At 35.4% G+C, this 14,648-nt stretch overlaps 1 protein-coding gene across 1 annotated transcript in view; it reads right to left on the bottom strand.

The window, feature by feature from the left end:
• LOC120533620 (lamin-L(I)-like) overlaps positions 1-14,648 on the bottom strand; it is a 118,716-nt gene that overhangs the window by 84,585 nt on the left and 19,483 nt on the right. Inside the window, exons 4-5 of the mRNA XM_039760536.1 lie at positions 9,561-9,743; positions 1,310-1,403 (exon numbers count right to left, since the gene is read on the bottom strand). Of these exons, the coding sequence (XP_039616470.1) occupies positions 1,310-1,403; positions 9,561-9,743 (277 nt within the window). The remainder of the gene's footprint in view (positions 1-1,309; positions 1,404-9,560; positions 9,744-14,648) is intronic.

Below are 14,648 nucleotides of genomic sequence, written 5' to 3'. Positions count from 1 at the left end.
AAAACAATAAATATTTCATATACAAAAAGTTACATAGCACTTCTGATTCATCTGACCACTCCTGATTCATCTAACCCAGTAAAAGGCAACCTTTTTCGAGTTGCGGCGCACTAAGTCCAAAAATGTTCTTTCGCAGCGCACCTGAGGGACTGCCCATAAATAAAGTCGTGACGATACAATCTATGGACAATCGCCAATAAACACAGTTAACTTTACAAGTTTGAAAGACATTTTATTAATAAAGGAACCAAAGTATAAATCTTAAATTTAATTAATGTGAACGTTGAGATTGTTTTTCAGCACATATGAGATTGATGCGAGGATCATTTTTCGAAAGACAGACGCACATTTCCTTGTTGATCATTTGAAGTCTCTCACGTTTTTTAGACTCAATTTCCGTAAGTGTTCCGTTATCTGTTTTTCCAACATAAGATATATATTTTTAAACATTATCTTTTTAATCAACCAAAAGTTCAAAAACAATTTTAAATATTTTACAAAAGTTTTCGCGGAGCCCCTAGAAAATTCCACGGCACACCGGTGCGCCCCGACAATGATCTAACCAATAGCACTATAACCAAGGCCCATTCTATAAGGAAAGAGGAGCTGGGTAATACAGCTAGTATTCAATGATATCTACTGTATTTGTCTTGTGGTTGATGAGTCCTATTAGGAGCTGTAAGCTTGAAACATAACTTACTTAAGTAATATATTAACTTATCTGATTAAATTGTTTTTAAAATAAATAATTTTAACATGAGTTGATTTATACTGGTTGGAATAGTAAAGAATAAATCAAAGGAGTCTGTGGTGGGCTGGCGCCCTGCCCGGGGTTTGTTTCCTGACTTGCACCCTGCGTTGGCTGGGACTGGATCCAGCAGACCCCCTGTGATCCTGTAGTTAGGATATAGAGGAGTGGATAATGGATGGATGTATGGAAATCAAAGCAGTTGTACAATAATCTGATTTAATTAAAACAACAGTATGGTAAAATCCTGTTTCCTTCCTGTTCAAATTTGTGTGTATCCACATGACACAGGGAATGCTATTATTTTTCATTACTTCAGAGTCCATTTCTGTAACTTTACATCATCTTTTATTCGGTGTTCATCATCAGTCTAATCTCTGCCACAGATGCACGTAGTTTATGACACTAACATAAAGTAGTAATTATCAAGGGACCCAAACTGCCTGATGTAAATATCATATGGTATTTCACAAAAAGCCAGCATGCATTAAATTCACTTTCAGGAAGAGCTGGTAAACAAATCAAGAATGAGTAAAAATGTGAGAAGTTTGAGATGCTTACTTGAGAATAAAATCCTTCCTGTAGTTCCAATTTTTGCTTTAGCATCTGCACTTCATCTTGCAGCTGCAATCTATGGAAATATTCATTTTCATACCTACATAAAGTGAAAACAATTCATTGATAAAATGTTGTACATTGTTAATTGCACAGATAATAATTAAGTGTCCCTTAATAATTTACTTTTGCATTTTTCTTCTTTTCATTTTTACTTCTTTCAGTTGTATTAGAAGTATTCCTCCAAAAATGTTTTTACATCAATGCAGTATATACAGGCAAATGACAAATTTCTGGAAGCACTCAAGCAAATCAGAAATACCCATTATATTGAAAGTAGGTGTGTCCGTTTTAAGCGTGTAAACACCTCACCATACTTAGTATCAAATATAACATTTCTGCACAAGCCCATGTACTGTTTATGGTGGGTACTATGGAATGATGAAAAGATCTCAATGACTTTGGGGTACAACAAATTGTAAGACTTTATTTATCAGGAACTTCAGTAATGAAAACTGCTTATTCTGGTGGCCATAAAGTGGGAGAGAAATACATTATCATTTCATTGGCCCTGGAGTTGAAAGTGCAAACACTTTGGGCACAATGTTTAGGATGAAAATTATATGCAGCATTAGTTCATTTTACCATAAATATAAATGGGAGCAGATAAATTAAGCAAGCAAACAGAGATTAAGAGTTGAAGCTTTAATTTTTGATTGTTTCGAAACTCAAAAAGGTGAAGGCCTCTAAACTGAAAGTCAGTTCTGCAATCCCACACATGTCTTAACTTAAGGTTAGAAAACAGGACCCAAGAATAAAAAAAGACTTTTTCCGTAAGGACGGATGAGGTTTGGAGTTCCCCTCCATTTAAGTTCCATGTAGGATGATGGATACACTGGTGTTTTTTGTTATTAATATCACTCATGTTTCTGCGCACATGGTGCTGCTATGCAACGTTTGAGAACCACTGATCTACGGCATCACCTATGCAGGTTCATCTGATGTTTGTTAAGAACTATATGGTAGGTAACAGTTGGATGTGAACTGAAAAAAAAGTATGCTAGGTTGGAAATGAAGTGCCACGGTTTGAAAAACTGGACAATCTGATGGATTTGTAAAAATCGCCTGGATGCCCAGTTAGTCGCCTAAAACAAGGACATATCCAGGGGAAACCTGGACATATGGTAACTCTATTATTCCCTATAATGTAGGTCCCAGCTCTTCAAAACAGCTTTGTTCCAAACTCTAGTTGCTGGCTTATGGCTTGCACGGGTCCAAAAATGAGGCAAAGTCTTCAAATAAAAAAAAGTCCTCAAAATGAGAGGGAAGAACTGTAAAAAAGTTCCTTTAAACCTTAAAAATGTATTTAGAATCCAAAAATTAAACAAGGAGAACTCAGGCAGGAGTTAACAAAAAGTAAATCAAAAATGATTTCTAAAGAAGGCAAACCTGATTGCAAACAAATCCAAGTGAAAATCAAACCACAGACTTTTATCACTACAGCTGGTGTTATGATTTACTGCATCCCAAATGGCAAAAAAGGGTTTGGGCCTTGAAATATCCAAACACCACACCAGTACTCCACTGATCTAGAACCCAAAAACAGGCTTCACCCCCAGCATCTTGAATTTCAACTTGTGTTTCATTCAGGATTTTCCCCCTAGCTGTGGTTCAAATCCTTCTACAAGTTCATTGTTGTTTCTTCATTATTTTTGTGTGTATTAATTTGATTGCTGTTTACTATTGCATTATTCTTTGAGTTTGCTTTTGTCTATTGCACCTCTGTTACATTCTTTGTACTTTTTATTGTGATTCCCCAAGAGGCGGGGCCACCTGCCCATAATCACAAGGGACTGTCCTCTGTACTATAAAGGTGGGGTCAACTCACAGCCACTTGAGGTTCATTCAGATGTGTTCAGGAGATGGTGAGTTGTACCTGTGATTTTTCTGTGCTTGTGTTTGACTATATTTTTTGACCTTTGTGCTCCATTGTTCGACTTTGCCTTTGAATTTGTATAATAAGACTTGTTTGCTTCTGGATTGCCTTTATTGCTACAGACAACTCTTTTTACCTTTGTGCTCCATAGAACTTTCATTTGTGATTTTTGGAAAGTAAACCTTTTTATTTTATTAAGATCCTGTGTTTGTCTTAACACAGAGAACCACAGTTACATGGAATAAAGTACCAAGTAATGTAGTAGACAGTGCGAGTTAGGGGCCTTTAAATTGAAACTTGATGTTATTTTGAAGAAATGAAGAACATGGGATTTATGAGGATATTGAGCTAAAAGGCTTGTTCTTATAAAAGTAGCTCAAAAACAGTCAGTTTAGAAAGTCACAAAGAGTAATATTAATGTCAGATTGCAGAGTACATTAAAAACGTGTAAATGCAAAAGGTAATTGTAATTTATAACATTTACTTAAAAAGGTTGCAGTATAAATAATGATGTAAATTAATACTTTCTACCATGTTAAGCACACAATACATGGTCCTTTATAAATTTCACATATGCTTTTGGCTTAAAATATTGCAAACCACCCTTGTCTTCACATAAAAAAATTACTGTTAATGTCAGATCAACCCTCTGAATATAAAAAACAGAACTTTAAAATGGGTGAAAGCTTCCCATTGCAGCAGTTCTTACTAAGTATACAGAGGATGTTTCAAAGAAGAAGCTTGTTAATAATGGAGAAACAAGCACGAAAACAAAATGCAATGCAGAAATCAAGATTATTTCAGCTGATAAAAAAATCACACCCAGTAAGGTCAAATACAGAAATGCAATTTTACTAAATGAGTACCATATGTGAGTGCAGATTACTCACTTTGTACTGGGAAATGATTGCAGTTGGTGGGTGGAGCTTATAATTACAGAGGCATGGCAAGGACCAACAGGGTGTGATGAATATGACGGGAGGAGTTTGACTTAATAGCTTGTAACGTCAAAAGAAACAGCTTGTCAGCTGCCTACTTCCTTATGCCGCTTGTTACACACATACAATTTTGGTGACACCAAAGCAAAAATACTTAAGCAATTTTCCATTCTACAGTCTTTTCACTTAAATTCTAATGAATTGTTAATACAACCATATAAAAATATCTGTTTTCTTCAGGGATTTAATTGTTCATGTGATAAGTGTTGATCTATAAGTTTTAATTGTTTTCCATTGTTACAAAGGGTTATCTTCTAGGTGTCTGGGATGCATTAGGTAGTAGATGAATTTTTTTACTTTAATTTTCAGAACATTATTTTTGTATTCATTTTTCAAATAATTTATCAATATCTTGGTGTTGTCATCCTGCAAGAGAGAAATGTTTGAACAATTAAAAAAGAAACTTAGCTGGCAGGGTAGATACCATGATCAGGAGGGTGAGTCATCTAGGGTGAGGCTTATTCAATGCTGAAAATGCAAATGCTAGAATCTCGGTTTCATAGTTAATGGGAGTGGGTGGGCTGTGTTCATGCTCTTGCTCGGGAAGGGGAGGGATGTCAGTTGGCCTCGGTCTCCAGGATTGTGACTGTCTGACTTGACTTTGCATTACAACCAACTGTGGACCCAGGAGGTTAACTAGAGGTTATGCTACTGATTGGAGTTTTCATTTTCTTCTCCTCCTCTTTTATCAACAGAGCACACATCTCTATAATATTAATGGACCTATAGTTTTAAGATGATTTTATGTTAATCAGTTTAAAAGTGCACTTTTTAGTGTGTGTTTAAACTAATGTGCACTATTATGTTTGTGTATTTTGCAAGAATGTTTCGTTTAAAAACTATGTTTATAGCTATGCTTTGTGCTCTGAGCCTTCACTCAGCGAATAACACTGTACAAAATCAATTGAATTGAATTGAATTTAGTTAAGAACATTTGTCATTTTGACATTTGTTTTGTTTTGACTTTTCATTCTGGTTCGTGTTTTGGTTTTTATTAAAAGAAAAATAATCTCATGTTTAGAAAAGCTTTGCAACATCCCTTGTCTTGCCACTGTCTTATTAGAAATTCTGCCCAATAGGATTTTCCATCTTATCAATTTGAACATAACACAAGATATCTCATAATCAAAACAATACAGGAAAAAATGGTTGAGCAGTCCTAATAAGAATTCAGTAATTCTTAATGAGCATTTCTTCAAGCATGGTAATAACCAAATTGTATCACTAATGCCTTATTTTAAAGTACTTATATCACCTTAATTACTAAATTCTGCATCTGTGCTTAGACAGTAGAAAGAACTGTACTTTTAACACATAACTGTTTCAAATTGCAGAAAACTTCAGAGGTTTAATAATCCTGTGTTTTATACTGGGAATGCACATATATTTGGCAGGTAGTAATTGGCAGGCAAGCTAACAGCAGAAAACAAAAGTCTGACAGCTTTCACCATAATGGGGGGCAAAAAGTAATTTACTGGAATTAGTGTATATCAGGCAGAATAAAGGGTACAAGGAGAGACAGCAGAGCAGAAATTGGGTTTCCCACAAGGCTACTTGGGAATTGGAGATTGGAACAGCCCTGCTGGGCTGCATGGGCAACTCCAGGGGATGCTGAAGGAACTGTTGGGCCCTTTATGGGAGCACTTCTGTCACACCAGGTGCCGTATACATGGAACCAGCAGCCACTACTCTGACAGCCAGAGTTGGGAGGAAGGGAGACAAAGCTCATCAGGAGGAGTGGAGCCAGATGGAGAGAAAGGAGAAAGAAAGAAGAGAATTGTGCTGTATTCCCTGTCCTTATGACTGTGCTGTGAATGTGGGAAATGGGGGAAAGTGTTTCCCACATGGAAAGGAAGAAAAATAAAAACGTCTGTTTTGAACTTGTCATACAGAACTTGTATGTCTGTGTCGGGGTTAGTGCAGCTGGTGCACCCCCTGGGTTGTCCACACATGGTATGTAGTAATTTGGCACATGATAATACATTCTAAAGTGAAGCATATTTTATATATTTTTAAAAATTACTAGCCTGCTGTTGCATCGTATACTGTAACTAATATTTAAGGGGTTGCTAGTGTGAAACAAGCATAAAACGATATTGACTATATCAATTTTTCAAGCCAGAAATGTTATTGAGTGTTGATCCACATCTTGAGATTACACACATATTGCAAAACAGTGTATCCATGTCATATTAAGAAGGAAAAAAGGAAAACATGATTGTGAGGTTCGGTCATTTTAAAAGGAGACTGGCTGTGCCCTTCACTTTGCTGCTCATCTTCCTCCACAGAAACCTGGAGCATGAATTCACCTCAGCCACGTGCCTTTTTGACACTGATATCCAGATGTGAATTCCTGCCTCTGTTCTGCAGACTACTAGACAATAATAACTAAAAAAGTCACACTTGCAGAGCTAATTGAGCAGAGTGAAATGCTTTTATATGACACTCCTACTGTAACACTTTAGTTTAGGTACTGCAAAAATGGATTCGTTACTCACTTACTCTTATTTAACAAGACCTTAACAAAGGCTTGCTTTGGTCTTAATTAGTCTTATGAAGCATCGGTTAAGTAGTCATTCATCTCTGTGCAGTGTGGCATGTTAATATACTTTGATACATTGGAAAAATGGCATATGAATATGAAGCATTCACAGGTCTGATGTATGCAATATGTATATCAAGAGAAATATGTCTTAGCCACTTCTAATAATTATAAAGTAAATTTATTTTAGTAGACCACATTACATAGGTGAATATTCACTAACATCAAAAGAAGCCTTTGTTAAGGTCTTGTTACCTACAGTATGAGTAAATTAGTAATAGATGCATTTTTTTGTAGTACCTGAGTTAAAGTGTTACCCCTCCAGCTTAACTGTATGTAAATTGGAATATGATATCCTATCTGGTTCAGTTTTTTACAGAGTGTGCAATTTTGAGCCTTCTTTAAAAAAGTGTGCAGTATTGAATAGTAAACTGAGATACCCTCCATTAAGCTATGACTTGATGAAAGACATTGTTGATGTTTCAAGTGATAAGTATTTCTGGTTTTGTATTTATCCATTCTTATTTGTGATATTTTTCATTTTCTAAATTAGTTAGTCTTAGCTACACTAGTATATTCAATGACTATATATCTGTTGTGGTGAAAAGACAGTAAATTACGCCGACCAGACTACTCATCCACAACAACTGTTTCTGGGTATTTCTGGAAAATTCCCAGCTTCTCACGAGGGAGCAGACACATATAACCACCGCAGTGCTTCCCAAGATCTGCCCTTGAATCTTCACCCAGTGGGTCATGCCTGGTAAAAAGTCCTGAAGGAAGTGTCTAGCTGGGATTCTGAATACATGCCCAAGCACTAAAACCAACTTGTTCTAGTTCTTCTTCTTCTTCTTCTTAACTCCCTACCTTATAACAAATTGTGAGCCTAACATCTTTGTACATAACCTCATTTTCGTATCTTGAGTTCTCATTCATTTGTTTACCATCTGGAGCTTGCGTCCATACTCAAGACTGATGAGTAACATCATCTGAGAACTTAGGAACACCCCACCTTTACAACTACTAACCAGCAGAGCAATTGCACAACAACAGCAGTTTCACTGACTCAATCACCACTTATTTGTTATTTGAACCCAGTACAGATTCTGATTAGGCAGACTACTCATTTCAGTTAGGAAATTGTTGCTGTACAGTATACATTGGGACAATAAGTTCTGTTTTCTAAGCTATCAAAAGTGCTTTAAGGAAATAAACTGAAATTATTTTATGCAAAGATAAGCTTCATATGCAGTAAATATTTGAATGATAAAGGTAAAAATGAAACAAACACAATCCATTTTCTGCATTACAAAAATACACATCTGCTGCATTCACTTGAATATCACTGTGGCATTCTCAGATAGTTTAGTCATCACAATAAAGCTAGCAGTAAATCTAATTGTTATTTACAACATTGTCAGCTGTTTCCCAACTAATCAGATGATCCTTGGGTGCATGCTGATATATAATTGTTTGATTGTTGGATGTCATTACTCGCTTCAGATTAAACTCTTGGATGAAGAGTCTGCTTCAAGGTACAAAATGAGTTTCTTTGATGATTAGATTGTACATATTGACTATGCTATAAATCAGAACCAAATGTCCAACATTTCTAAGCATAATATGTCACTGAACAGTCTCCCTAAAAATGAGTGCCTAAATTCTGTTAAATAATGAAAAATATTCTCTGAAGCAAATTAGGTTTTAGTCTTATATGAAAAAAAAATGGAATTTTAATTGAACCTTCAGTTCCTAACGACATGTCACAAGAGTTACATTACCTCACACCTCAACCTTGACAGTGATTCTGAAAACATCTGTTTTTAAGAACAAAAAGTATTAAAAAAAGAATTAAACTTGAGCACAAAACTGAGAAGAGTATACTGTACAAGTATAAAATAACTGCATTCTTGCATGTATCTATTGCACCCCCTGAGTCATTTGTTCTAATGTAAGCAGAAAGCAGCCGGTCAGTATAGTCACATAAATTTATATTGCTTGTTTTGAAAACAAAATCTGAGGCACCAACCTGAGAATTCTGATGCACTAATGATCCCAGTATACAAACCTCCTAGCCAGCTAGATTTTTTCCAACAGCTAGCAGGACCCATATAACATGCTATTAAACATTCTACTGTCACCTAGCTAAAAGGATATCCCTAAATACTTTCATTTATTTTGTATGGTTCACATAACACAACATTTCTAAAAACATCCATCCATCCTTTATCCAACCCGCTATATCCTAACTACAGGGTCACGGGGGTCTGCTCGAACCAATCCCAGCCAACACAGGACACAAGGCAGGAAACAAACCCTGGGCAGGGTGCCAGACCACCACAGGGCACACAAACCCACACACCAAGCACACACTATGTACAATTTAGAAGCGCCAATGCACTTCACCTGCATGTCTGTGGAGGAAACCCACGCAGACACGGGGAGAACATGGTTTCTAAAAACATCTAAACCTAAACTTCATTCCAAACATTTACTGTTCTGAGGGATAGGTTATATATAATAAGGTTACTTCTTGCTAGATTGGAAAGGCATTCCTTCTCTCTTTTTTGGAAATCCAGCTTGGTTCCAGACACAATCCACTGAACATCTACTTACAAAGAAGTAAAGCATTGACTAAAATTCATCTCCTGTTTATCGAAGCGTCACTTTATTTTGACTTCTTATAGGGTCTCAACTTTACATATCAAGAGGATACAGTAACAAAGGCACAAACACCAAGACAAATGTATCCAAATATATACTGCTTAAAAGCCATGTTACCTATCTTTAGCTTCCTCAACACGTTGACAGAGTTCTTCACGGTCACTGCTGCCCAAGTCATACACGGAAGACATTGACACGGATGATGAGCTCCTCCCTTTATTTACATTTTCTTTTAGAAGGTGGCGCAGATTTCTCAGCTCTTCATCTTTGCGAAACAGCTCTGAATTCATTGTACTCATTCTGAAAATTAAGAGGAAAATACAAAATAAGAAAAGACATCTCACCGACTCTTTATCAACTTATTAAATAACTGCATTTTGGGAGATCCTAGTCACTTAAGGATTTAGAGGCTCAAATGACATGGGTACAATGACCTAAGTGTACAATATTACATAGTGAATATTACAGAGCATAAATTCTGTAGCAGGTATTCTATTAGAATGAGAATTCTTGCCTTATGTATACACATTTCATTACTTGATTTTTATATTGCCAAAATATTGCAACTTTTCCTTCCAAAAATGTGCAATCAATAATTCAAGAGCAACGTGAAGGTCTGTCTTATACATTCAACAAAGTAAATTTAGCCAAGAGTGCAATTTAAGATGTAGCTGCTACATTATCATCCTATTAAACTCACTACTTATATGATTCAGAAGAATTTACCATTTGATAAATTAAAGAAGAGAACCAATCTTATATTTGTGTTTTTCAACATTAAAATTAGCAATGTCTACTGACAAAGTAGTGACCATAAAAAACACAACATGACTTTCCCAACCTGTTTAACCCAATTATTGTCACAGGAGGGCAGAATTCTTAATTTTTACATATTAGGATTCACTTATACACATTTTGCATACATTTTTTTCATTCTTTTAAATGATAGTTCGTGTTTATAACTATGATGGTGATGTCACCTGTTGCCATTTTGGGAAATGGGTTTTCATAGTGCGTGTCATCATTTCACACTTGTTTTTCAGGATCTTTACGCCAACTACAACTATTGTCGGTCACGAGACCACCAGGACTGTGATATGTGTACTCAGTGTGCAGTAGCAATTGAAGATGAAGGTGCAGTATAATCTTTATTCACAATTTTGGACATCTCTAAACAAACTCTGTGAAAAGACTCTTTTGACAAGGTTCACTAATTTTCTTAGTTGTGGTTTTGACCCTTTCCTTCTTTTGGTCTTTCATATTTGCTCTCCGTCTTGTAATTTTCAATGAAGAAAGTTAGAAAGTTTACTTAATGGTCTTCTGCATGTTTTTCATCACAACATTCCCTGCACCTTTAGCCATTTTCCTTGTCCTTGCTCTCACTTTTATAAAAAGAAAAGTGTATACCTATTCACCAAGGTATACACAAAAGGAACCATACCTGGGAAGCGCACCAGTCCATCAGAGAGCCCAATTTTGCACACTGGGTCAATTTGGAATTGCCAAATAACCTAACCAGAACTTCTGTGGGGATGTAAGAGGAAACCAAAGTACTTGGAGGAAAACATATGGGTTCAGGATTCTGAATCAAGATGTACTATCTGAATAAGGACACAGAAAAAGAGAAGGGCCCGGAGATGGCCTAACCAAAAACCAGCATCAGGGATAAGCATTAGTCAAAACCAGGACGAAAACAAACCAAGTACCCAAAAATTATTTTAAATGCCTTAATAATAAGAAAACCATTAAATTGCCACAAAAGCAATTGTTTTAGAATCCAGAATTTTAAATCATTACTCTGAGCATGACAAGGTTTAATTATCATCATGAAAATGACATCAAAGTCACAGTGGCTGCCTCCAAGCAACATGTTGCCGTGTCTCAGCAAAGGAGGCACCAAATAGAGATGACCATGCCAAACGCAAAATGTTCTTGCCAGAGAAGGTGAAATAATAAAACAATCAAAATTTACATATTAAAAAAATAATGTTATGAAATTGAAACCGAACAGTTCACAATGTCAGTACCACAAAAAAATGATCTCTTCTACAGAAAAACATCCACCTTAACAAAAGGATAAGTGTCTGTGTGTATGTCTGTGTCTGTCCAGTTGCAATGTCTCTGCCATTCCAAAAGATGGCACATCACAAAAAAATTTTGTAATAAAATGCATTGCATTTTTATTTCAATAGATGCCATATCACAAACATTAACACTACTTTTAGGAATCCTATACTAAATTGCGTATAAAAGAGACATATGCATTGGATCATGCACTGCAAATGTTAACGCTGAGGTCTACGATGATTACTTAGATTTCAACCCATCTTAGACAGGTAGCACAGCTAGTTATGACAATAAATGGGTAAAGCTAGCGCTTCAGTCATGATACAAGGATGCTAGATCCATGAATTGTGTCATGAACTTGGGTGTATGTGAGCATAAAGTTAAAAAATCAGTAACCAGAACCCTAACAAGGAGAAGGATCCATCAACCTTTGAATTGTAAAAACATAAAGGGAGAAAGAAGAATTTTTATAAATATTTATTTTGACTCAAAAATGTTCTGCATCACAACAGCTCCAGAGAGTCAAAAACACAGAAAGAGCTGTCATCCTAAAAAAGAAAGGCCAATGCAGTGGAAAACAAGTCTAAATACACAAATCCAGAGCAAATGGTCAAAAATCAAGTAAATCCACAAGCACAATAATAATAACAATTACAACTCACCAATGGCAGCGTGTGCAATGTACCACAAGGGACTGTAGGTTTTCCTCAGTCTTTATAAAGCTGAGGGTTGTCTTTTGACGGTGATGAGTAGGTGGTCCGTCTCTTAGCAAACCACTCACAAAATAAATGGAACATAGTAGAAGACACATAGACACATACGAACTAAATGATAAAAATTATTAACATAAACAAAACAAAATGAAAAATGAACTAAATCAACATAAAAGATGAATCTGGCCACTAGCTAGCTACCTTGGCTGAAATATAACAAAATGGTTGTTATGATTCAGGCCCAAAATATACACAAAAGTGGTGGAAGGTCTTAAAATTTAAAAACACCAATATTATGATTCTGCTTCTTTTTATTTTACTTTTTTCTAGCCCTTTTGGTGCTCCCGTGAGGAGTTCTTGATACTTCTAAGTGTTTTTATTAAGTAAAATTCAATTCTACAATTAGTTTACATTTTGACTTTATTTTGACCTGATTAATTTTTGTTATCTTATTGTTTTCATGATTTGATTGCCAATAACGATAACATCATGATTCTCCCAGTATAAATATGGTGGTGAGCACACAGCTTAGTATCACTGATTGGATGAAATCTCTATCAAAGAAGACTACAAATTCTAGTTTAAATAGTGAATATAAAAGATTAGTTGAGATGGAATTTTGAGTCTCTGAGTTTGTCTCTGACTCTGACTACAACTGTTCCTCTTACATTACATTAATATTCAAGATGCTTTGGTTTATTGCAATTTTCCAATTTTCACCCTCCTGCCTCCTTACTATTTTTTGTCTTGCCCTTGCAAACCATCTTCTGGTCATCCTCATTTCTCCCAATAATCATCTGGTGCTTGCATGAACCCTTACTACCCTAAAGCATAATATTTTAAAAAGTAAGGGGCAAAAATAGAGACGTGAACCACTAAAACGCTTTATTAAGAAAAGTGTTAATTGTTTAATTTAATTAATTAAACAGAAGATTTAAAGAAAATATATAAAATACAAAAGATATGCAGTAAAAGGTACAAATTTAAAAATCTAAAATAATCCAGAAAATACCCAAACACACCTACGTTTTAAATTAGCAAAACTAAATGCCAATAATTAAAATAAAAAACAAGTCTGCTAAAACAAGAGAATAATTCAAGATCAAAGCCAAAATTCAAAACTCAAATTAACTATCCAAAATTGCAAAGGTCACAAAAAACAGGAAAAGAAAGGACAGTCAGAAAAGGAAGCCATACAAGAAAAGCAAGATGTAGTTTAATGCCTCAGCAAAGAACTGAGGCCAGTAAGTGGATTAAATAGGGTGGCAGTCCTATTAGGTTGATAATGGGGAAAGGAATTGGGATAGAATTCTAAAAAAATACAAAAAATATTAAACAGAGAACATTTAAGGGAATGGTCATTAAATTACAAAATTTATCAATAAAAAAATTGTCATGGGATCATTAATTTTTCTTATTTATATTAATGTCGTAGATTCTGGTATAGTTAGCAAATGTGTGAAATTCACAGATGACACTAAAACTGGAGGAATGGCAGACACTGATCAGGCAGAAAATACATTTCAAAAAGACTTGAACAAGGTTCAAAACTGTGCAAACACAGTTGAAAAATGTCATTTAATGTACGAAAGTGCAAAGTGTAACATGTGGGCAAAAGGAACTTCATTTATAAATTACAAGATGGGAAGCACTGTCCTATAAAAAGCGGTCTCTGAAAATGATTTGGAAGTTTATATTGTCACATCATTGTCATCATAAGCAATACACAGAAGCTTTTAAAAAGGGAAATAAAATATTAGGTTGTAAAAACTGCTGAATTCAAATCAAGTAATGATACGCACAGACTATATAACGTACAGCGGGACCCCATCTGCAGTACTGTGCAGTTCTGGTCACCACAGTACAAAAGAGACATACAGTAGAATAGCAGCCTAGGACTGCAACTAAGTGCATCCCAGGACTTAAGAACATATCCTAATCTGACAAGACTCTCACAATTAAATCTGTCTAATTTTAAGCAGTGGAGACTGTGTGGGGATCTGATCCAGGTCTTGAAAATTCTCAAAAGCATTGATAAAGTAGATTCAAAAGAATTCTTTCAACTAAACAGTGAATCGTGTACACCAGTGGAAATTAATGGGAAGTACCTTTAACACTTCTTTATTCAAAGAGTTGTGGGAATCTGGAATAAACTGCCGAGACATGTAGTTAAAGCAGAAAGTTTTAGAACCTTTAAGAAGTATTTGGATGAAATACTGGAAACAGCTTAGCTATTAGCTAAACAAACAAACTTGATGGACTGAATGGTCTCCTCTCATTTCTCAAATTTCACATTTTATTACGTTCTACTAACTTAAACACTCAGACCTATTATTTTAAATTGATCCGTTCCACAGTAAACACATCATCTCAAGGTGCTTTACAAGTACAGAGGTATATTATTGTCTAAAATATTTTTATTACA

Source organism: Polypterus senegalus, chromosome 8, assembly GCF_016835505.1.
Source record: "Polypterus senegalus isolate Bchr_013 chromosome 8, ASM1683550v1, whole genome shotgun sequence".
In the NCBI taxonomy this organism is placed as follows: domain Eukaryota; kingdom Metazoa; phylum Chordata; class Cladistia; order Polypteriformes; family Polypteridae; genus Polypterus; species Polypterus senegalus.
This window is presented reverse-complemented; position numbering and strand designations above follow the sequence as displayed.